The sequence below is a fragment of the Planococcus citri genome, chromosome 4 (genome assembly GCF_950023065.1).
Source record: "Planococcus citri chromosome 4, ihPlaCitr1.1, whole genome shotgun sequence".
Classification (NCBI taxonomy): domain Eukaryota; kingdom Metazoa; phylum Arthropoda; class Insecta; order Hemiptera; family Pseudococcidae; genus Planococcus; species Planococcus citri.
In genome coordinates, this window is record NC_088680.1 from 55,651,155 (window position 1) to 55,676,127 (window position 24,973).

Sequence of the window (24,973 nt, forward strand, 5' to 3'; positions counted from 1 at the left end):
AGGTACTTACTTGACTAATTTATTTTTCAAAAAAATATTTCACCCTCATCATAAACATATCACATGCCGTTCAAACACATCTAAAAAAATTTGAAAAATTGATTGCTACGAAAGTTTCACATTTTTACGAAGATCTCTGTAGTCTTCCATTAGTTTTTGAAACATGCCATTTTCATAAACGTCTAATTGAATATGATCCACGTATTTCAGAAATACTGAGCCTTTTCTCAAATATAAACACGGATTCAACCTAAAAAAAAAAATGTGGATTAAAATGAGCAATTTTTACCAAAAAAAACTAGTAAATAGGTAGAATATAATGAAACTTGAAAGAATTGCTAAGGATATTTCAGCTATTACCATTCTGTAAAATGTTTTTATTTTTTTGTGGATTAAATACGAGTATTTCCGATTTTGGGCATGAAATTTGATTAGCTGAAATTATACAATTTGAAAGGAAAAACCTTCTCTCATCGTTGATGCATATTACAGCAATATAATATGTATTATACATTTACGCTCGTCAACCTTCGCATTTCACCTCACAAGATAAACAAGATTCAAACATCTTTTAACCCGGGCTGGTTAGCCTATCGCATTGGCTAATGCTAACGGCTAACGAAGTCTCATTAGCTAAGCTATTGGCTAGCTAGAATTGTGAAAGAAGCATCGGCTATCGGCTAAAAGCTAACGGCTAACGGCTAGCTAACCAGCCCTGATTTCAACTTACCTACCTGACAAAATCGTCCAAGCTGTAAACTTTATTCAATTTATCTTTTGCAAATATTTCAAAATGAGCATCAGTATCACAGCCACATCTTTTCTTTTCAACATTTCCTCGACAGTTTCAATAAAATAGGTATGCTTGTGATCCAACGTTGTTGTGTGAGGTGTGACCTTTTTTTTCGATAGTTATGGAGTTCCTGAAAACAAATCGTTGCAACCGGCTCGACGTCTCATTCTTTCTAACGTCTAGACAGGTACCTATTCATTCAATCTATTCATCCCTGACAGTGTCTCTAACAATAAGAAGCATTTTTTTGAGAAAGTAACGGTTTAGATAGACAATGCAGTTAGAACCGCTCTTTGAGATCACGAGTATATTTTCTGTTCCTTTTCGTGTCGCGGATGTTGTCTTCTGCGATGCGTTTGTAACTATACAAATTACATACAAAAGTCTTTTTGGCGATTCAAATCCAACGAGTAGTCGTGTGGTGTGCGTTCGTTTGAAATCTTCACCAACTTCGAGATTCTTCTGGTTCTTTTCCTTGGCTGCGACTAGGTAAGTAAAAAAATGTATGTTCTCTTAATTAGGCTGCCCTATATTATCCCTTACAAGGCTGATCGATACCCTGCGCTGCAGGCGGAAAAGAAAATGCTACGCACGAATTAACAAAAACAATTTCGACAATTGATTTGTCACCCCTGAAAAATGAATTTTAAACTTTTTTCCTCCCACAAAACATTCACAATTTCACACATTAGGGATGTTGAAGGGAGCAAATTTTTAATCTTCCCTCCCGGGGAACCTCCCCAGCTAAATTTTTTTTTGAGTGACTCATCTCAAAATAAAGGTATCCAATGAATTTGAGTCAAAATTCGTCAATTTTTTTCGCGATCAACCCTACACTATAAGTTAGGTAGGTATAGGTAACTATTTTATATTTGTAGTTTCCAAGATTTCAATGCAAAAAATTCCGCACTCTATCTAGTATGACAATTTCAATTTACAGATTACCATCAAGATGGCCACCGATCAAAAACACGAAAGAAATGGCCCTCATGAGAAGAGCTACGAAGATCGTTATGTATACCTATACGATGTACCAAGCTTGCAAGAAATCGCGTCTCATGAAGTAGTTCGCAAAATATGGCTCAGCAATCTATCAACAAATCATCCTATCAAAGAAAAAGCAACGAATATTATCCGTTTTAGTGAATTCCTCGGGTACTGCGACGAATATGGATGGCAACAGCAGATAAAACAGATGATAAACAATTCCAATGTTTCTCGTTGTGTTGAAACACTCGGAAATTGCTTTGAAAACTTTTACGAAGAGATTAAACGTTGGGTTATGCATCTTCTAAAAATGGTATTTCGCCATACATGTCTGAGGGGAAGTCACGAAATGTACGGCATTGATCCAAAATGGTGTGTTTGGTCAGCGAATGGTAAAATCGACTACGAGAAAAGTGCGAGGAAAATTCTAGACATCGGCGGTTTGACTGATTTACATAGATTTCTCATCATGTGTGAATATTGCATGGAAGATGAGATCAAAAAGTTTTCGTTGGACTTGCTGCCACTTGAATTCGTTGAGAAAGTGAACTTTAACGCTCATTGTTCTAGTTTTTATTGGATTTGTTTCCTTAAAAATGAACTTCACAAAATGCCAGTTGAAAATCCCATTCTCGCAGATCATGGCAGGTGGTGCGTAGAATATTCTGATTGTAGATTCAGCCAGAAATTTTTCTGGTATCGCTTGAGTAACGATGATCAAGTAAATGTAGTTATCGATTGGATTCGTAATGGACTTCGTCACAGCCTGGACTGTACTTTTTTCAAGCAAATTCTTTCGGCTATGTCCTGGTTTCAGCAAAAACAATTGTTATCCGAATTGTCTGAAATGTCCGACAAAATCATTATTTGTTTTGCCACGAGGAGTCGCGAGTCACGAATTGTACTCTGGATGTGGAAACACTTCAAAGGTAAGATGGATGTAGAACAATTTCCCAAGTTCTTTTGTGACGCGATGTGCAATGGAACACCGACGTTAACGTTGATTGAGATTTGGGAGACCGCTTCTGATCATCAGAGGAATTATTTCATTTTAAACATGTCTGACGAGTTCATTTCTAGTTACATTAAAGGTCGAGTTTCCACGCCTGGTTGCATGGAGAATGAAATTTTGAGAACGAGAAGAAATTTGATGTTGCAAAAAACCACCCAAGACGTTGTGCCATGGCACGATCTATATTTGCTGAACAACGTAGGCTTATTACTGGATAGTCGCCGCCGTACTCCATGTTCTGACGAGCAGTTGATGTTGATGAAATTAGTTATTGATTTTCTAAGATTTTCAACATATTTAAAACGTACATTTGCCACTCGAAATCTTAAAACGTTTGACAACGAATTGAAAGCTTACTTATTGCATGAAGATGCTGCCCGCTTGTACGAACGATTGTACAAACCCCACATACCTTTCCGTGGTAGTGATGAGATTCGCCTAATTACAAATTTAAATTTGTGGAACGAATTCTGTAACTTTAATGAAGAAGCTTTCGGAGACGATGTAGAAGGCGCTTTGCAATTGAAACGAAGATTAGTATCCCCTCTCGGGTTCGCTGCTGATGACCCACAATGCTACTTTAATCTCCGTCGTGGTTTTGATGATTTAGTAAAAATTGTTGAAACGACGTATCAAAACGACGAACTGAAACGCGTAAAACGAATTTTTTCTCAACATTTTTTTTGTGCGAAGTTGATATGGTTCTTCGTGAATTTTGATCAAAAGTTTAACTCAAAGTTTGAGCTGTGGTGTGATCCAAATTCAATTGAAGAGGATAAGAGTTTAGACCAAATACTCCAGATGCTGCAAGATGGATCAGCATTCCGGAGGACGAGGAACCCGAGGAACCGGACTATAACCTGACATGAAAATAATTTTATTGTTTCACCTACCAAAACTCAAAAGAAATATCACTTTTGATGTAAGTCTATCTAGATAAGTACTTACTAGATAATTATCCCACTACCTGGGATCGTTCAAAAATGAAGAATTTGTACTCTGATAGATATGTGATAGGTATAGGTATACCTACGTGTAATCTTTAATATTATGCAATACAATACCTCCTGTACATTTTGTAATGATAATCTAATATCCTTTATAAAATTTCCTAGAAAATTAGTTGGTATAATCTACGTGTAATTAATGATTTAGGTAAATGAAATAAATGTTCTTAACTCGTGATTTAAATTTTTCTCTTTCGATATTGAATTCTTAGCACATTACTTTCCTTCTGGAGAATTTTTTTCATCTCTTCGGAATATTGCGTAAACGTTTTTACAGAATCGAAAACCAGTACCTACTTAACTGTGTACAGAAAAGTTGTTTAGACGATAGTTCGAGTAAGTATATTAATTGACCAAATGATCAGCTGAAATTTTCAAAGTGGCTGTAGGAATTGGACACTTTAATGTTTTGAAAAAGAATGTGGAATAAAAAATAAAAAAATAAAACATGAAAAAAATTGAAAATTACCAAACGTAATTATTCAAACTTTTATGTAAAATTAGACGAATAATTTCTTATTTTTTTTTTAGCCAGAACTATAACTGGATTAATATTTCTAGCCCAGTCAAAATGCAATTTGACCCAAACATGATTGGGATCAAAAGTTTTTTTGGTGAATATTGTCTAGGGTAGTATGCTATGCTGAACAACGTACTAAAAGTACCCGCCTCTACCCCACTAGCTAACCCCCCCCCCCCCAACAGTGGATCAAAGCCCCCCAAAATCAGTTTTTCGTCAAGAACTCCTGAAATAGGTATTGAATTTTGAGTACCTACATAAAATGAGCTCAGTGATCATTTCATCTCCTCTGCAATACCTATCAAATGAGCTATCGACCAACTCCCTAGCCTCAAAGGGGGTGGCGCTACGACCCATCAAAGTGACGTGATTTTAATAATTTCACATTTTATGACTTGGGACTTGTAACCTGTTCTAATCGATAAAATGAAGTCAAAGTTGGGGAATGGAATTCTTTTGGGAGCTAGAGTTGACCTATGGGGTGGGGAGGGTCAAAGTTGAAAATTGCAGAAAGGTCATTTTTTGGAGGGGCATAACATGACCTCAAAGGGATGAAAAGGGTCCAAAATCATACCATCGGACAATATTCCCATTGTGATCAATATATTCAAATTTCAGCTTCCTTGGTCATCCCCACCCCATTTAAAGCAGAATTAAGGTGAAAATTCCCTTATATTTGCCCCTATTTTCGGTTTTTTCCATCTTAAAAGGAGTGGGGATGACCTAGGAAGCTGAAATTTGGATTTGTTGATCACAATGGGAATACTGTTCGATGGTGTGATTTTGGACCCTTTTCATCCATTTGGGGTCATGTTATGCCCCTCCAAAAAAATGACCTTTCTATAATTTTCAACTTTAACCCTCCCCACTCCATAGGTCAACTCTAGCTCCCAAAAGAACCCTATTCCCCAAGTTTGACTTCATTTTATCAATTAGAACAGGTTACAAGTCCCAAGTCATAAAATGTAAAATTATTAAAATCACGTCACTTTGAGGGGCCGTTGCGCCACCCCCCTTGAGGCTAGGGAGTTGGTCGATAGCTCATTTGATAGGTATTGCAGAGGAGATGAATATGAAATGATCACTAAGCTCATTTTGCTCAAAATTCAATGTATTTCAGGAGTTCTTGACGAAAAACTGATTTTAGCCTTTGGGAGGCTTTGATCCATCCACTGTGGGGTTAGCTCGTGGGGGAGGACTTTTAGTATGTTATTCAGCATACCACCCTAGACAATATTCACCAAAAAAAAAACTTTGATCGCAATAATGTTTGGGTTCACCTATTTTTTTCTGCTATTTGACTGGGCTATTCGAAGGAATGAAAATTTTACTTTTAAAATTGGTAAATTTTTTAATGTTTCCAAGAGGGCGCCATCGGAGAAAATTGTTCAGAAATCAAAGTTATATGAATGTTCACTTATTAAGGTAAATATTGAAGAGCAGCACAGAGGTGCCCAAAAGTCAGTTTACGCCATCAAAAGTCACATATAATTCAAGAACTAAGCCTCCTAAAGAAAAACTAATGACATTGATCTGATAGGAAATTTTATCCTCTTTAATTTTCTTTCGTGTCATTTTTCTCTAGGATGCACCGTTCTCGCCGGGAAAATCAAGTTTTATTACTTTTATGTCAAAAAACGTGAATTAAAAAAAATGAAAAAAATTTAAAATTTTTTCAGCAGTTAATTTCAGCTATTTTTAACATGATTCCCATAATTTGATGAAATATAAATAATCTTTTCAAAAAAAACACGTCAAAATTTTTTTTTTACAAAAACGTCAGACCCTGGGGGGGGGGGTGATACCAAAATCAAATTTTGTAAAAATGAAAAAAAATCGAGTGATTTGTCGAAATGTAGGTTTTTTGGGTCGAGAAACACGAATCTGAGGTCCTTTTTTCCCTCAGATCCCTCGGAGGCCATTGAGGAGGTGCTACCAAAATCAAATTTTGTAAAAATGAAACAAAATCGAGTGATATGTTAAAATTTATCGTCTTTTTGGGTCGAGAAACACGAATCTGAGGTACTTTTTTTCCTCAGTACTTTTGAGGGCCCTGGGGAAGATGCTACCAAAATCAAATTTTGTAAAAATGAAAAAAAAAAAATCGAGTGATATGTCGAAGTGTAGGTTTTTTGGGTCGAGAAACACGTATTTGAGGTCCTTTTTTCCCTCAGACCCCTCGGGGGCCATTGAGGAGGTGCTACCAAAATCAAATTTTGTAAAAATGAAACAAAATTGAGTGATATGTTAAAATATAGGCTTTTTGGGTCGAGAAACACGAATCTGAGGTACTTTTTTTCCTCAGTACTCTTGAGGGCCTTGGGGAGACGCTACCGAAATCAAATTTTGTAAAAATAAAAAAAAATCGAGTGATACGTCAAAACGTAAGTTTTTGGTCCGAGAAACACGAATTTGAAGTCCTTTTTTCACTCAGCCTCTATGGGGAGGTGCTACTGAAATAAAATTTTGAAAAAATCACAAAAATTCGAGTAGTGTATCAAAATTTAGTTTTTTTTGGTTGGGGGGTTTTATTTTTGTCAGTTTTTCAATCATTCGACCCGATATGGTCGGTTATTTTATATCATAACCAGAAAAATCGCGCCTATAGTCGCAAATTAACAAACCACACCCAAATTCTACACACTCAAACGCACATCTTCACGCAGTCGCGGTTTTGTAACGAGTTGAATAAAAGAACTTATGCCTTATTCACTTACAATTACTTCGCGTTAATTTAGTTAAAATGTAATCCCGTTTGAGACGAGATATCTCAAGAATGGTAGCACCTCCCCAACGGCCAACAAGGGGTCTGAGGGAAAAAAGGACCTCAGATTCGTGTTTCTCGACCCAAAAAACCTATATTTTGACATATCACTCGATTTTTTTTTTCATTTTTACAAAATTTGATTTTGGTAGCACCTCCCAAAGGGGTTTGAGGGAAAAAAGGACCTCAGATTCGTGTTTCTCGACCCAAAAAACCTACATTTTGACATATCACTCGATTTTTTTTTCATTTTTACAAAATTTGGTTTTGGTAGCACCTTCCCCCACCCCCAAGGGTCTGGCGTTTTTGTAAAAAAAATTTTTTGACATAATTTTTTTTGAAAAGATCATTTATATTTCATCACATTATGAGAATCATGTTAAAAATAGCTGACTGCTGAATTAATTTAAAATTTTTTTCCCCATATTTTTTTCATTTTTTTTTTAAATTCACGTTTTTTGACATAAAACTTGATTTTCCCGGCGAATGGTGCATCTTAGAGAAAAATGACCATGAAGAAAATTGTAGAGTATAAAATTTCCTATCCAATCAATGTCATTAGTTTTTCTTTAGGAGGCTTAGTTCTTGAATTATATGTGATTTTTGATGGCGTACACTGACTTTCGGGTACCACTGTATTGGTGACTGCTTGCAGCATAAATTGAAGTTTTTCATCGAACAGAACTTCCAACAAACCTCAAACTTTTCAATCTCCAATGTTGATTACAAAAGTGATAAAACGAGTTGGTAGGAATGAGAAGTAAAATGTAAACTAAGCGAATCAAAATAATCAATTCTCAATCAAACAATAATTCATCTTTCGCATAAAAAATTTATTTTTCTAAAATTGATATGTCATATGTCATTTCAACATTGAGAAAAAACTTAAACTACAATTGTCATTTTAAAACGATTAACAATTACACATTTATTGGTTGATTAAGTAACTCCATCGCATATAGACTTGCTTCTTTTTGATATTATCTTAACATTATAGAAATTCGTTTCACACATAAATAGTACCATCATGCAATGAGCAATAACTTATATAAGTTGGTCGACGATAAAATAAAATAAACACATCGATAACAGATAAAATATTACAATATATTTATTTTCAAAATTTCGTCCTTATAATATACATAAATAAACAGAGTAAACAAATAGGATAATAGAAAAAAAAGACCAATACAAACGTATTATGTATAAAACTTACAAATATTTCCATAATAAAATGGCTTACGACTTAGATGAAAATTTTAAAACCCGATACAATCTCCGAGAAGCATTGATCTCTACGCGCATCCATGAAATTGTGATGTTTGGCTATATTAAAATATACCACCATTTTTTAAAGCACCCTTTGGTACACGATTCGTTCGAATGCAGCTTAATTTCCTATAGGCAAGGCTTATTAAAAAATTACAAAAAAAAGCACAGCTTTATCGAGATTTCTTTTTCGTTTGGTAAAAATGATCGAAGCATCGTCATCGGTTTAAAGTCAGCACACTTCGAAAATATATTTTCAAGCGTTTTAAATAATACAAAACGGAGTAAAAAATAATTTGACGTTTGATAAAAATGAGTACTTAATTTAGTATCCCATTTCTTAATAATTTGCTCGGTTAATGCAACTCCAAGTCTAGCGATCAATCTCATGCTTCGGTGAAAACAAAATTACCAATAGGTTTGAAGCATCTTTATGATACTTTATTCTTCATTAATTCTCATCCAGGAATTAATCCAATTTAAATATCGTTCAGAGTTGCAAAACGAGACTTGAAACTCCACACATTCTAAAAAGCGCTCAAAGCTCGAACTAAGCAATGTTACATTAGGAAATTTTCAATATAACAGCACCCCCTCCCCCCAAAAATTGTGTACATTGGACTAGGACGGAAATATCGTAAAAAGCCATAATGAAAAAGTGGAAGATACCGATCACAGTTCAACGTAAGGTACCAGATGAGAAAACTATATCGAGAGAGAAACAAAAAGTAGTCGTCTAATATGTAAAACGGTAGCTTTATCATATCATATAAAAAGCGTATTTTTGTTCAAAAATTTATACTTTATACACAACATAATAATAATATTTATACGTGTACCATTAGATTATCATCATTATAATTCACTGTACATATGCGATATAAAATTATAAAATCACAACTAATACAACAATTTTGTTAACTTTTTTTTATACAGCGTAATTCCTTATAAGAAAAAAAAAATGCATTCACATGTGGGTATTCGTTAGGGTATTTCGAGAGAGAAAACAGAAAATTCATAAAACACCGGAATAATTTTTTTCTTTTTTTTTTCAAGCAATGAACACTCATTTATCTCCTCGTTTCCATTTCACTATAGCTAAACAAGAATAGGAAATGAAAATCAACCGATAAGGGGAGTATTTCCGTCGTATCATGGAAGGATATTAGATAAAGACGACGACGTATGTCGCCAGTACCGATTTCGAGTTTTCAAAATTAACAACAACAAAAAAAAATCATATGGAAGTTGGCATCTTTGATCACCACCAATATTCAGTAATACTGATTTTTTTCCCTCTACGAACATAAATTCGGTACTGCTTTCGAAACCGGATACAAAATTTAATTTATAAAAAAATTCTCTTATACGAACGAATAGAGCTATTGCATCTTACACATGTAATAGAGATTTACTTCCATAATTGTAAAACTGGTTTGGTAATAAAATTGTCAGAGAATAGAACATTTTGAGAACCACGACGTTGGTTTTCTGTTCGGTTCGGTTTGTTTCAACTGGATGCTTCCTTTTGGTGGATTTGACGCCTCCTGTAAAAAATATTACTCATTAGGAAACCATCGATGATGATATTACATACTTATATTATCGAAGGGTAACCGATTAGTCAGGAAAATAAATAAATACGAGTACTCAATACGTGTAATATGTAGGCAAAAACATCACCGAAGCGTTAATAGTGTAACAGTATTTCGTGTTATTCTATCTACTAGTAGTGTTAATGAATCTAGTAAAATTTGATTTCAACATAGAAACACAGTGTTAACGGAAGTAGCATGGGTTTTCTATCTTATCGAGAACGAAACGTGACTCATTTTTGAAAATTTTTATACCATTAGTTCTGTAGTGTGGCTTGATAAATTATACAAAACATCAGTTCGCAGTTCGCAAAGCGTAGACTAGCCGAACCATATATTAGAGGGCATTGTTCGGGTCACTTTTCCGCTCCACGGAGTAGTTCTCTCGTCCGTAGGGAAATTTACCTGTACATATAGGCTACGTGAAAACTAAAACCGAGTAATTTAGGTTTATTGACGTAATTCGTTTCATAGGGTGAATCACAGGAGAAGAATTAGCGAAAGCGAGAGCCTAGTTTATTTTTGAGAACATCGATCTCTCAAAATACCAATATTATTTCTACGTATAAATATACAGGATTGACAGTCCAAAAAATAACAAATAAATACTGAATGAAAATATGCTTCAGAAACCGGTTCAGTGGTTCCAATTTAGCGGTCAGAAAGTTTCAACCACAACTAGAAACAGGTTCAGGGGTTTCTAAATCAATTACTAAATGCATAAAAATAAGAAGGAATTGTGAAGAAACACAAACTATTTTGAGGCAAATGAAAAATGATGCGTTAGAAAGTGTTTGAAAAATGCTGTACTCGTACAAGGTGTTAAAAAAATTATTCATTGAAATTTTTTTTTTTTGAAAAATTCAAATGAAAAATGTAGATTTTGATTTTTGGAGTGAATGCTACATTTTAAGCAATCCTTGAAAACCGGTTCCAGAATTTTTTTCCAAATATTTCTCATTTCGAAAAAAATAATTTTTTTGATATTTATTTATTATCGGTTCAAAACCATGGAACTGGTTTGAGTAGTAATTTATCGAAAATAAGATCAAAACAAGCGACTTTTCAAACCGGTTTCTTGGTTTTTATGTCAAGTGGGATATTACCAAAGCCTCGAAAACCAGTTCAGGAAACCTTTTTGAACCATTTCTAGCATAGAATTAAAATTGGAATTTTATGACAACCGGTTCGAAACCATGGAACCGGTTCAAGTAGCAACTCTGTACTAAAACCATGTCAAAATATTTTTACAAAATCAAAAAGAGCATAGTTTTGAATTTTTTATAAAATGAGATTTGAAAATATCTTTCTGAAATGGATTTTGTTTTATTGACAACCAGTTCATAAACAACGGAACTGGTTCAAGAACCAGATGAAAAAACAACCAGTAGTTTTCAATTCTTATCAAGAACTACTTTGAAAACTTCTTTCTATAACTGCTTTGTTTGTAGACGGAGGGAAGGGGGGTGTTGGTTGTTGAGGATTTAAAAATTTTGATCGCAATCAGTTTTTGGAATTTAATGACAACTGGTTCAATAAATGACTTTTTAACAAAAATCAAGTCAAAATGACAAAAAATTATTGGTTTTCTATTTCAACTTTCTATAATATAAAAATGATTAGAGATTTCTTTCTGAATACCGGGTTTCTGTTTACATTGACAACTGGTTCATAAGATGTAGGCTCAGAAAACAAAAACAAAAACAAGAGACCACAAGTTGTAACTTCTAATTTTTTACATAATAGGATTCAGAAATTTTTATTGCAATCAATTTTGGAATTTGTGCATTGATCGACAACCGGTTTCAAAACTGTGAAACCGGTTCAAGAAATAACGTTCAACTGAAATTAGGTCAAAATTATGAAAAACAAATGACGTTTTGTTCTCTATTCTCTACAAAAAGTGATTTGAATTTTTTATAAAATGTGATTTGAAAATATCTTTCTGAGATGGAATTTGTTTTATTGACAACCAGTTCATAAACAACGGAACTGGTTCAAGAACCAGACGAAAAAACAACCAGTAGTTTTCAATTCTTTTCAAGAACTACTTTGAAAACTTTTTGCTATAACTGATTTGTTTGTTGGCAGAGGGAAGAAGGAGGGGGGGGGTACTGGTTGTTCAGGATTTAAACATTTTGATCGCAATCAGTTTTTGGAATTTATTGACAACTGGTTCAATAAATGACTTTTTAACAAAAATCAGGTCAAACTGACAAAAAATTATTGGTTTTTAATTTCAACATTCTATAATATAAAAGTGATTCGAGATTTCTTTCTGCAACCGGTTTTTTGTTTACATTGGCAACTGGTTCATAAGATGTAGGCTCAAAAAAAAAACGACAAGTTGTAGCATCCAATTTTTCACATAATAGGATTCAGAAATTTTTATTGCAAACAATTTTGGTATTTGTGCATCAATCGACAACCGGTTTCAAAACTGTGAAACCGTTTCAAGAAATAACGTTCAACTGAAATTAGGTCAAAATTATGAAAAACAAATGACGTTTTGTTTTCTATTCTCTACAAAAAGTGATTTGAATTGTTTTCTGTAGCAGTTTTTTGGTATTTTTTGATAACTGGTAACCGGTTTAAAACTATGCAACAAAAAAGCTGGTTCAAAGGATAATTTTTCTTCTAATTTTTTAAAGCAATTTTAGCCAGCAGCCTTTCATAATTGGTCTGAGAAAACGAAACCTAAAATTGTGACGATGCTAATGTAAGATGTACAGAGCATTGAACCCCTTCAGAGTGAAAAAATCAAATTTTGGGAATTTTCAAATGTTCTTTGATAATCTGACCAGCTTGAAATTTTCTCCAACTGGCTGACTCATGAAATTAGAATCCGCGATTCAGAATACGGAAGTAGTCCAATTTTTTTTCTTGGCAACCTAATTAACCTTATTTGACCTCTCGACAGAAAAAAATATACGCAATTTTAAGTAGTTCTTCGTCATTTTTTCGATACACTGACCAGCCTACAGTCCCTTTTAATTGATCCAGGAACTAAATACGTCTCGTACGGGTCTCAATTTTTCAGATTATGAGAAATTTTCAGAATTTTTGGATACGAAAGCTGACATGGGGTTTCTGCTAATTAGCAGCGAAGTATAATACTCGATATTTAGAGCAACTCAATTATCTAATAGGTTTATCAAGAGGTGGAGAGGCGATCTCAAGGCAATTTAGAGGATTCAGAGTGCACCATAATTAATTCATGATTTTTCAAAATTAAAAAACCAAAAACAAAAATTCATTTTTAGTTTATAACAAAATTTGGTTAGAAAAATCGTAATTATCCTGCTTTTAGCATTAAAAATAAGCCAATCAAAGCAACGCTATTACAAACACTTTTCAGCATAAGTAAATAGAAAAACAGATGTTAAAAAAAGCCAGCAAGAGTAGACCACTAAGCACAACACAAAAGATTATAAACCTTTTACCTTCTGCATTTGTTGAAAATCCGACACCAGAGAAAAAGCAGTGAGAAAATAAAACATATAACAAATAAACATTAATGGAAATGAAACGTTAACACGTGAACGATTAATCATTTTTGCTTTCTTAAAGCATGAATGCAAAAGAAAATGATTAATCGTTAATTATGAAGAATATCAACTATATAGCTTCGTATGGTTTTTAATTACGTGTATTTTTTTTTTCTTCAGTTACGATAATTCATAAAATTATCAATGAACTTAAATTTGATAAATTTTTTCCCAAATATAAATTGATTGGGTTGAATTTTAATAAAAATTTGAAACAACTCGAGATACTGATCACGTGTTACGGATTACTTTGTTTCATCGAGTTTGCAATACAAATAACAATCGAGTGCATAGCGATAAGAATTTTCATCGTTGAGCGAATCAATTAAACGAAAATATTCATAATGAGAACATTTTTGAATAGTTTCCAAAATTCGACAGAAGCCGAAATATTTTAACATCTGACTGAAGAATTGGATAGCATATCGGGTTTCATATCCGATTTCGCAAATCGAAATTATTTTCGAAAAAAATGACTACTTTTGCCTTGAAAAATCTAAAAAAAAAAAAAGTACCCAATACTATAGGTATAAATATTTTTCAATGCGCTGACTAGAAGAAAAAAAAAATCATAATCGCGAACACGTATATAGCTCAAGTTCAAGTAGAACTTGTAAACTCAAGGTCCCCGACCAAAATATTCGAAAGGTGTAATGATACTTGAAATGGGCAACAAACCAACGTACCAATTTCTTCTCGGTTTTCGTTTTAATATCTCTGGCAAGTGTTAAAAATGCTTCTTCTACGTTGGTCCCGGTTTTAGCACTAGTTTCTAAAAATTTAATACCGTGTTCGACCGCTAAACATTCTCCTTTCTCTTTCGATACCTGAAAAAATATTCGCATCGCATTAATCACTTCCTAGTTCTATCATCATGTACGTATGTATGCGTTTATTCGGGTAAATACTAAATCGAAAAAATACACCAGACGAGATATCAAAATAACACTAATTAGACGCATCGTCGTGTTCAAATATACGCACAGATTCAAGGCAAACGACTGTAATTCTCAAACAAATCTACCGCGAATGGAACGAGGTGATTTGCACACAAGAAAAATAAAAATAAACGCCGAGCTAAGTCTTTGCGGCGTCAGATAGATAAAATATATCATCATTTATCACCAAGATAATAATACTAACTTGTCTTTTTTCTTCTACTTCACATTTGTTTCCTAATAATATTTTTTCAACATCGGCCGAAGCGTTTTCTTCAATATTTCTAATCCAGTTTTTAATATTTTCGAATGTTTTAGTATCGGTGACATCATATACCAGGATTATACCCATCGCTCCGCGGTAATATGCCGTTGTAATGGTTCGGAATCGTTCTTGACCGGCGGTATCCCTGCGAAAATAACGAAAATTAAGAAGCACTGAATATCGCACTTTCTACTGCGTCGATATTAATGTTACGGATGCGAATCAATTTGTCACGCTAGTAATGTAAATTTTCAGCATCGTTAAGTAATAGGTTAAAGAAAGTAATTAAAATTAGATTGCTTTTATCTGAGTATTCTCGACGGCAACATTTGAGAAAAATCTTATCGCCTTATCAGTAACTAAACAAAGAATGTGTTTGAATGATGCTCACCAGATTTGTAATTTTATTCTCTTGCCATCCATTTCAATTGTTCTGATTTTGAAATCGATTCCTGAAACGAGAGAGATGTTTACATTATGAGATACGATAGAAAGATTTCAGCATTTCGTGCGATTGCGATGAAAATCACTTCGAAAGAAAGATATTCCGGTAGCACATCAGATGATAACTTACCTATAGTGGATATAAAAGTTGTATTGAAAGCATCTTCGGAGAATCGAAATAAAACACTGGTTTTACCGACACCGGAGTCGCCGATTAATAATAATTTAAACAGATAATCGTACGTTTTAGCCATGATTTGATTATATGCAAATGATTTAAAATAAAATAACACACATTGACCAATATTACAAATATATACACGAATCACGTAAACTCGCACAAGATTAAAATAAATTAAAACAACAATATGAGAACGACGACAGAACGGTTCAAACACTCATTTCAGTACGAATTTAATACGATAATAACATTGCTCGAGAATTTGAGAATTGAAATTGCGAATGTAGCTTCTTCTGCCCGGGGAGTGAGTAGATTTGGTACTCCCTGATTAAAAAGTTGTGATTGTGATGAAAGATAGATAACTACGTAACACCAACACGTAACACAAAAGGCACAAAACACCAGATTTTATGAGCGATATACCGTCACATTGTTTTCCATTTATAATTATGAATAATTTAGTTAATTTGTTCGACGAATAAATTTACGTTTTCATCTACTACTACTGACAGAAAAAATACTGAAGTTGAAAAAAAAAAATTTCGTGCATCAATAACCTTCAAATTTCCAGGTGTGGCCTTCAAGATAAATTTTATTCGTCCCATGTGTTTTGCATGCCAGGTATGATCATTACTGGCTCTATTTTTCGTGAAATTCAGATAATTACGCGGTAATTACCGTTAATACCACAAATTTAACGAGAATTACTGAAATTTTCGGAATTTCATGTTTTGAAATTGTTATCAGTCAGTTTTTCTTATCAGTGGTGAAAAATCCGGCGGTAATATTGAAAAAATTCAGCCAAAATTTCAATTCATTCGAGTTTAATTTGAAGTAATATTGAAGTAATATTGTGAAAATACGTTTAATAATCTATAATGGACAATGGATTCTAACTCCGATGTAAGTATCAACTTTGTTTCACCAGCTGTTGAGTCTCGAAAATTATGCACCAAAGTTCAAGAGTTGTAATTTTATTTGCCCTGGTCATTTTCGTTGATATAAAATATAAATTTTCTGTCATTTTTTTCGGAATAAATAACTGATCGTTGATTGCAGAAAAAGGAAGAACTTAGAAAACTGAAAGAAGAAGAACGCCAGCTAGACGAGAAGTTGAAACAACTGCAAGCTGTCACCTCCGAAAGGAAACAGATTATGGAAGCTCTGCACGAATACAACGATATAAAAGACGCTACTCAAATGGTATTAGGCCAGTTAGCCAACCTCCACGGCGTAACTGTAGCCGAACTACATGAAAAATACGATCTTATGAATGAATAAGCGAATTGTCTTTCGGTATGTTTTATTTCGTAACGCTTATGTATTATGGTAAAATTAAACTTGTATATTTTGTAGTATAAAAATGAAAATGTAGATAAAAACTGTAATATAAAAACCTAATACAACGAGTCATTTGCCATCTAAGCCAGCATGTTTAATTAATAATCTTCGGCGTATTTCAGATAAATTAGAAAGTATTTTGGCATCTTTAAGAAATCTTTCTCTTGCTTCAGGAGACATAGACACAGTAGAAGGTATCTGAAAATAATTACAGAACAATCGTTGAAATTAAAAACGATTCGCATCAAAAAAAAAATCTGTTCAACAACTCTTACCACACAGTCAGACACCGGTAAAGATTTTGACAAGATTTCCTGAGTTCTTAGGGCAGGAACAGGAGGTGATCTCGGTCTTCCATTTTTGTACGACAGGTCACCATTCTGAACTTCGTTACCCTTCACAGCTAATACATAAGGTGCTTCTACGATAATCTGAGAATTATCTTTGGTACGATTCTCAGTAGACGTGATCTGATTACTTTGAACACCGTTGTCAGTGTTCTGAAAAGAATAAACGCAAGCTTTCGGAGCGAACGATACGTTTCTCATGGCACCTTTTTGAGTAACACCGTGATTTGTAGGATAAATGGCAGGTTTAGATGCGACAAAAGCGTTACTAGGTTGATAAACGTTTTTCTTGCGTTCCTCGGCTTCTTTTTGAAGTCTAGTTAGTTGTTCTTGAAGCCGAATTTCTTGTTGTACACGCTATAACAATATGATAATCTTCGTAAAATTTACATCAATTTAATTGAAAGTTTGAAAGAAAAGAAATCATACTTGAGAAGCACGGTATTCTCGTTCAGCCTGTTCTCTCTCGTATTCTTGTCGTAATTTTTCTTCTTCCATTTTAACTTTAGCGTCAATTTTTTTCTCTTCTTCGGCTTCTTTACGCTTGCGTTCCATTTCTAAACGTTTCTTTTCTTCGATTTGTCGAGCTAGCTCATTTTTATAGATTTCTTGCTGCGATTTTTGACGTAATAAGCGTTCTGAAAGTTTTACAATCACGGAATAATAAATTAATCGTAAAGAAAATATGATGAGAAATTATCATACGAACCTGGTTCTGTATTAGAACCATTCGTGATCGCATTAGATTTTCGTCGATCCGAAGATTCAATTTTTGTCTCCGTGGTTGACTCTGGAATAGAATTAAACCTCGAAGAGTCGACCTCATCTTTTGATAGAATATCAACATGAAATGGAGTAGGTTTACGGGAATGATCAGAAGCACGATTAAAAATGGAACTGGTTAATTGTAGAGGTACTTGTTGAGGTGATTTAGGAGGAGAAGCGGTATTGAAAATGGAACTGGTAATTTGATGTGGCGGTGATTCAAGTACCATAGGAACAGGATTGAATCCAAGAGAGCATACAGGAGTCGACGGAGCTTCAGACAAATTCACACCTTCGATGAAAATTTGATTTTCGTGGTCAACTGTTTGGTTTTCTTTTTCGTCAATGGCAGATTCGTCGTCTTCAAACATTTCCTGAAATTAAAAAAATAATAATTAGTTAATTTTCGAATGATGTATTTTTTGTTGGTCAAATTAATTTTGTTTACAGTCATTTGGTATCGACGAATTTGATCTGTTATGGATTTGGCAAGCTTGAGTTGCTCCATCATCATTTCTTTTTGTTTTTTCTCACATTCCAATCGTTCGCGTTCTTTTTCTGCTTTCATTCTTTTCTTTTTATCGATAATTTGTCTGTCTAATTCTCTTCGATACACTTGTTGTTGCCAACGAGCATAACATGGATCAACAGCTTTTTTTTGAACAAAAAAAAACATCGAAATAAATTATTCAAAAATTTTCTACTTAGGTGCTCAAAAAATAACTACTGATTCGGGTAAACTAACCTTCGACAATTCCTCTACCAGGCGAAAGTACTTCACGAGGCATATTCAATTTTCTAGGTGAAACTTTGGCACTGTCGGCTTCGGCGATATTCGTCAACTAAAAGGCATAAGTCAACAAAGTACATACGATCAGACGAGAATCAGAATACAAAATAAACGACTGTAAGAAAGTAATTGAACTCTCAATTATTGCATTTTTAATTACTATAAAGTTCATTAATTACAAACAGTGCAAGGCCACTAGGTGATCGATATATCGCATATTTCAATCGCATTTTATAAAAATTTTCAATCAATAAAAAAAAAACTAAATTACATTTCATTTATATCTTACCCTCGGATGATTTTCATCATTTTTATTATTATCGGGTAATTTTGATTTAGCTTTCTCTCGCTCTTTTTCATTTTTTGCCTGAAATTAAAAATTATTGTTTTATTCTACTTGCAGCGAAAAGAGGTTGAAAGAACGAAAAATTATACCTACTTTTGACAAATACTGCTGATATTCTCGTTTTTTCTTCTCCAGAAAAATTTTTCGTCTTTCTTCATATTCCCCTAGACCCAGTAAGGGTCTACTGCTCGATCGAAACACCGGATTTAGAGGGGAAAATTCACCATATCGTACCATAACCCTAGGCTGTTCCTGTAATAAGAAAAAAATTCATTGCATTCGATTTACTTACCTATTATAAATTTTTTTATTCCGTTATTTATTCAAATTAGTCAAGGATCTTCAACGTAATTAAATTTTTGTAAATAAACGAGTGCTATATGTAATGTAAATTGTACGTACATCTTTATAGTGATCCGGCAATTCGAAAGTGTGATTTTCCACGCAATCCGGTGATTTTCGATCAGTTTCATCTAAACTACTGTCTTGCAAATAACTGCCATTATCCAACACGAGAGCCTATTCAACACATTTTATTTTATTACTAAAATGGGGTAATTTAAGGCACTCTATTTAAATAAATAAAGAATCAATATTTCGTGATAGGAAAGGAAAGAAGAAACGAATAAAACCACACCCACGTCATAAATCAGACAATGATTACTTATTGCAACATTTAAGAAAGAGGGCACATTTAATTAGAGTGAATTGCATGTACGTTGTAGAGCAATAAAAAACCAAATTTGAGAAAACGTACGTTTAAAAATGCCTATTTTTTCAGCAGAATTTAGGATTCGAATTTTTTCTACTTGAAAAGGGGAAAAAGCTTATGCGAAGACCTTTTGGGTCAATGTTCTGATAAATGAGCTTCTGAGTATTGTTATGTCAAGCTATTGTATTATAACACCTGTAATAGACAAGTAACTATGCAAAGCAGGACAATGTAACCATGTTACGAGAAAATGAAAATCAAGTGTCGAAAAATAACAATGAAATTCACCGTTCATCGTGTCTTTTTTATTCAGTCTTAATTTTCAGCAGGTGCGAAAGACAAAAAACAGATTATCGTGAAATATTTTGTCAATTTCTCCCAAGATTTCGAGTCAAATTGATCAATGTTTCAGTAAATTTTAATACAGGACTTCTCAATAAAACGAACGTGTTTATTCGTCAGTGGATTGTATTCGTAAAGTAAATGTGATTCGCTGATTTCACATCAACCACATTTTTTTCAGGTGCTTCTGTCTGCGTGAGTTGGTCAACTGATAACACGACATTTGAACTGGAATGTGAAGAGCTTCATTGGGGTTCCTTAATATTTTAGAAAAAGATACCACACAAAGATATTTTAACTATACGTGAATATAAATGAATAATACGCTAACCTGTTGCTTTTTATCTAAAAAATCGAGAATTTCATTCAGAACTTTCCTGTCCTCTTGTAATTTCTTTCGATGTTCTTCGAGGAAATTGTCGATATCGACGAGTACCTTAGCCTCCGTCATTTTGCACGAAGATGGCAATACTTCTCTGCGAAAATCTGCAAAGAACTTCGATAATCATCGGTAATAAAATGCAGAAACATTAAAATTTGCATCGAGGATCAAACACGATTTTAAAATTTCCATCGCCTTATCACCAAAAAACCGTTTGATTCAAGTTTTGTTTATTATTTACGTCTGTAGTGCGCATGCGTTGCTATGGAAAGATAACGCAATAGATAAGAGAAATGAAAATTTTATGTTTTTTATGCTGTTTACTCATTAATTATTAATTATTTCCAGTGGAAAGCGTTTCTAATTAACAAAAGAATAATTTCTTCGAACGTGTCCATTCCTAGTGCTCAAAGTATACCCATCTGTGTCTTGAAAACTCTCAAGGTAACCGATGAAATTGCGTCTTTAAAAATACTGCGGATCAACGTCGAGTCGTAATCATTCCTCTTTTTTATTCGAATGATATTATCGGAGTGAAAAAAAATGCTGAATAAATTAAAAGAAGTTATGCAAACCACAATGGATGCGGTTGGTATTTTACGAGGTATTCTTTATATATTTTATGCCCCATTCATTATTGATGTTTTGAATTCAAATTACAGCTAGCTCCACCTCCTCCTCTGCTCGATGACTTCATATACCATTGGAGACGGTTTATGAAATATTACCTTAATCCAGATCATGAAAATATACCCGCTGCTGAACTGACTAATCTACCGATTTGCTTGCATAGATTACGAGAAGTAAGACGAAGCTATTTTTATAAATTTTTGTTTCTATGGTCTCACTCGTATATATATTTTTACAGATTTTGATCAACGAAGATTGCGAAATAGAAGAGAGAAATAGCAACGTGGAAGTTGGTCCTTGTATGGAATACTTGTTGAAATTCAATTTACTCGATCTCTTGGTTACGTTGGCAATATCCGATGATCCTCCTGGAATGAAACAGTACATTTTGAAGTTTTTTTCTAAAACGTTGACTCAACTCAATGAACCAAATATTGCCCATTCTGCTATGTATATTCCTCTTGTGGTAAGTTTTCTGTACGAATCACTATGATTATTTTTATTCTGATGTGGGATTTTTTATTCTGTGTGTGTTTCCCTTTCAGAGATTGATGAATGTATGTGATGGATTATTACATTCGGTTAGTGAAAAAGAAGAAGTCGAATTTTTACTTCATCTAAGCGCTGTTCTACGAAAACAACAAGCAGTATCGTTGTTATTTTTCTCAGATGTAAAATGAAATTTTTTAATCTTCGATTACAGAGTTGATTTTTTTTTCAATTTTTAATTCTGAATTTTTTTTTCAATAGGAAAGTATTAAGAATTTGACAGAAGTTACTAATTCTGGAGATTATATCAAATACATGAATATCTTGGATTTAGTTCTTTCCTACGTCGATAGTGCAGTAAGTTTTTTGCATACATTTGAGACTCAATTTCGCATTCGTTGAATTGAAATTTAAACTATTTACATAATTTTTGCAGGATAGTGAAATTCGAGTAAAGGCTTGCCAATGTATTATTTTACTGTGTTCGATGCGAGATGATGTGATCGCCCAGTGCATCGTTGATAATTTCAAATTGAATCATTTTTTGATCGGAAGATTGATCACGTTGTTTTACGAAATCCCTCCTAATGATTTTATTCATTTTGAAAATATCGAAGCTAGTTGGGCGTAAGTTGAAAATATCGGATTTTTATCGCGATCACTCGATACAGTTGTTAATTTTATTGGCATTATTGCAGTTTAGATGTGCACGTGGACTCTCAATCAAACTGTAATAAAAATCGTCAAGCTGTTGTCTTCTTTAATTGGCTCGATTTTATCAACCAAGTAAGTATCGAAGTTCATGTGCATTTTTATGAAAAAAATATCAGCGTTGTAATGCCATTTATTACTGTTTCAGCTTGTGATAGAAAGTCATCCTACGATCAAGACTAGTATAAGACAATCAGTGAGCGATATTTTCTTAGAGGAAGCTTTCAAAATGAGTAATCTTTCGCGACCGGAAACAATGGCCATTTTGCATAAATATTATTCCGGCATTACTGCTCCAGAATTATTAGGAGGTAATTAATTACAGATTGATGATTAAAAAAATTATATATGGTATCAATAATCCTATTATTAAATTGGTGAAATTTTCTAGGATTCCATAAATGGCTTATTGTCGAAGGGAATGAACCGGATGTTCCGGGAATCAGTACAAATTCCTTATTAAAAGCTCTTATCGATAACTGTTCTTCTGATAGTAGTCTAGTTGCTGTATTTAGTTTGAAATTTTTCGTGGTAAGAGAAGCACGTGACCAAAAACTTAATTCGAAATATTTATATTTTGTCTGTATTTAAATTTGAGACGAATTGTTGGTAATTTAGGAAGTGCTGAATAAATGCGATGGCAGTTTATTGCAATGTCTAATCCTGTGCTATTTGAAAGATAGATGTTATTACGACACATCTGCTGCACCAGCTTCCTGGAGTGACGAAGAAGATGAAAGGCAGAAGTACTCCAGTAGTCCTGGTTGGTATCGATTCGAATAGATTTATAGGATTTTAAATATCGCAGTTTGACGAGGAGTATTTTTTTCAGAGGCTTTATCTTCCAGTCGTACTTTGGCACCTTCCAATATCGATAAAATTATTCAGAGGTGAGAAACTCAGGTTGTGAGTAGATCTTATTGAATCGTGATATTAATTAATGATTTTTCTTAGCTTCTCCAATATCACTCCAATTCAATTACGTTCTCAAAACACCGAAGAGAATATTGATCAATTGAAAAAACACTACGAACAAGTTATAAAAAGATGTGCTGAATATCATTGGCCTACCGAAGCCGTTTCAGACGTAGAGAGCTTGAGTAATGATTCGAATCCGGAGGTCGATACTCATTTCAGGAGGTTTTACGAGGGACCATTTTTGAGGATGATTTTTACTAAAATTAAATATATTCACACGTTGGTAAGTATCGAGTTGACTCAAAAAAAAAAAACGAAGACAATTTTATGGATGATTTTTGATCTTACGAGGACTCATTAAAATTAAATGTTCGACCCAGTTCAAATTTTTGGAAAGATCATTTTCAAAACTTCCCTCCCTGAAATTTCAACCGTCCAAAAGGACTTTTTGATGTGTTTTAAGACACTTAATGACACTGAAAACAAAAATCAGTCCCAAAATTGCCTACAACACCACAACGTATGTTCATAAAATGAAACATTTTACATTTTAAAAAATATGTAATGTTTCAGAATTACTGCCAAATGTTACAAGTGTCTGCGATCGTTTCAAAGCTGGCGTTACTACCGCATCCGTTCTTGCACGAGTATTTATTAAATCCATTTCTACCCTTAAGAAATGGTATCAAGTCGTTATTCTCCTCGCTGAAATTTGCTATGAGCGACGTCAGTTCTCGAGTCCAAATTATTCTTAATTTCCAACTAGAATTGAACAATGCCAGGGAACGACTGTCAAACGAGAGTAAATACGCTGATAGCAAGTACGTACGAATATCGTATGATTATTGATTATACATATATTTTGATTTAATTTTCGATGAGTTATTTATTTGAACTTGTTTTAATCGTTACAGAGGAGAAATTGATCGATATTTGGAAGCTTGCGTTGTACTGGAAGAATTATGTAATGAGTTGGCTGCCATCATTTACGTTAAATATGCTTATTTCCATTAAGTCTTCTCGAATTGAAATTATGATGTGTACCTGAGTTTAATTTTCGTTTACCTACTGTAAAGTTATCTAGTCATAAAGTTTCCAACCTTCTATGTAATTGTTTTCCTGTCTTATTTAAAGTACGATATATATGGAATTATGTGTTGAAGATTTACTTCTGAGTTTATTGAAAAAAATTTATGTTCTAGTCTAAATTTGATTGTTACCTAAAAATAAACGTTCGATAAGGTGATTTGGCTTTTCTTATAATTTTTAGAGACATCCCTGTATAGGTAGCAGGTACCAAAGTAATAATTTAAACGAATCAAATGTAAGAATTATCCAAGACGTTTTTCAGATGAGAAAATGCTGCATTGAACATTCGGTATTATGGCGCTGACATGCTTGAATAATGGCAACCCCCCCCGCACCCGATCTAAGATTCTCTTGTCAGTTGTCCTTTAGTCATAGGCAACCAAATGTACATACAAGTAAAAAGAATTGCATATTTTTTTCTTCAAAAATTGAAAAATTTATAGAAACTATAAGCACCCAGAAAATCATTAGGTATTGTTGAAATTATTCCGTTATTTTCATTCCGATTCCATTATATGCAGCTCATTTCTACAAATTTTTCGAATTTTCCTGTTTTAATTGTAGGTAGATCTGTTGAAGGGTGCACTATGCCGTCGATTGATTAGTTGAAGTAGTCGAAATGCGAATCAAAATGTTCGATGCCCATGTTGATACCCTGATTGTTTTAGAAGTAGACTACATAATACATATTTGAAATCCTTGCAGAACCTAATTTTGCGCTGGAGGTTCGAGAACGAGCGGAATCCGTGAAAAATGGAAATGGATTCGAGAGCTGGTAACCAAAAATT

At 33.6% G+C, this 24,973-nt stretch overlaps 5 protein-coding genes across 5 annotated transcripts; 3 read left to right on the forward strand and 2 right to left on the reverse strand.

Moving 5' to 3' along the window:
* The first annotated feature begins 933 nt into the window (after nucleotides 1-933).
* On the forward strand, nucleotides 934-3,970 carry LOC135844910 (uncharacterized). The gene is made up of 2 exons (XM_065363295.1): nucleotides 934-1,282; nucleotides 1,734-3,970. Exon 2 carries the CDS (start codon nucleotides 1,746-1,748, stop codon nucleotides 3,654-3,656), a length of 1,911 nt encoding a protein of 636 aa, XP_065219367.1. The 5' UTR covers nucleotides 934-1,282; nucleotides 1,734-1,745; the 3' UTR covers nucleotides 3,657-3,970.
* Nucleotides 3,971-7,895: 3,925 nt separating this feature from the next.
* LOC135844694 (ras-related protein Rab-8A-like) lies at nucleotides 7,896-15,869 on the reverse strand. Its single transcript, XM_065363009.1, has 5 exons — nucleotides 15,273-15,869; nucleotides 15,090-15,150; nucleotides 14,639-14,843; nucleotides 14,182-14,322; nucleotides 7,896-9,899 (listed from the first exon to the last, which is right to left on the reverse strand). The coding sequence occupies exons 1-5, from the start codon at nucleotides 15,394-15,396 to the stop codon at nucleotides 9,804-9,806; spliced, it is 627 nt and encodes a 208-aa protein (XP_065219081.1). The 5' UTR covers nucleotides 15,397-15,869; the 3' UTR covers nucleotides 7,896-9,803.
* A 203-nt stretch (nucleotides 15,870-16,072) lies between these two features.
* LOC135844700 (DNA repair protein SWI5 homolog) lies at nucleotides 16,073-16,748 on the forward strand. The gene is made up of 2 exons (XM_065363015.1): nucleotides 16,073-16,226; nucleotides 16,383-16,748. Exons 1-2 carry the CDS (start codon nucleotides 16,209-16,211, stop codon nucleotides 16,602-16,604), a joined length of 240 nt encoding a protein of 79 aa, XP_065219087.1. The 5' UTR covers nucleotides 16,073-16,208; the 3' UTR covers nucleotides 16,605-16,748.
* Nucleotides 16,610-20,566, reverse strand: LOC135844685 (trichohyalin-like). Its single transcript, XM_065362996.1, has 10 exons — nucleotides 20,298-20,566; nucleotides 19,315-19,431; nucleotides 19,006-19,164; nucleotides 18,856-18,933; nucleotides 18,522-18,618; nucleotides 18,225-18,427; nucleotides 17,721-18,150; nucleotides 17,441-17,649; nucleotides 16,940-17,368; nucleotides 16,610-16,862 (listed from the first exon to the last, which is right to left on the reverse strand). Exons 1-10 carry the CDS (start codon nucleotides 20,415-20,417, stop codon nucleotides 16,734-16,736), a joined length of 1,971 nt encoding a protein of 656 aa, XP_065219068.1. The 5' UTR covers nucleotides 20,418-20,566; the 3' UTR covers nucleotides 16,610-16,733.
* Nucleotides 20,567-20,625: 59 nt separating this feature from the next.
* Nucleotides 20,626-24,342, forward strand: LOC135844684 (FHF complex subunit HOOK interacting protein 2A-like). Its single transcript, XM_065362995.1, has 14 exons — nucleotides 20,626-20,936; nucleotides 21,011-21,151; nucleotides 21,217-21,444; nucleotides 21,524-21,649; nucleotides 21,729-21,824; nucleotides 21,904-22,094; nucleotides 22,166-22,253; nucleotides 22,327-22,489; nucleotides 22,570-22,709; nucleotides 22,797-22,941; nucleotides 23,011-23,068; nucleotides 23,133-23,379; nucleotides 23,670-23,917; nucleotides 24,011-24,342. Exons 1-14 carry the CDS (start codon nucleotides 20,892-20,894, stop codon nucleotides 24,108-24,110), a joined length of 2,016 nt encoding a protein of 671 aa, XP_065219067.1. The 5' UTR covers nucleotides 20,626-20,891; the 3' UTR covers nucleotides 24,111-24,342.
* Nucleotides 24,343-24,973: the final 631 nt, after the last annotated feature.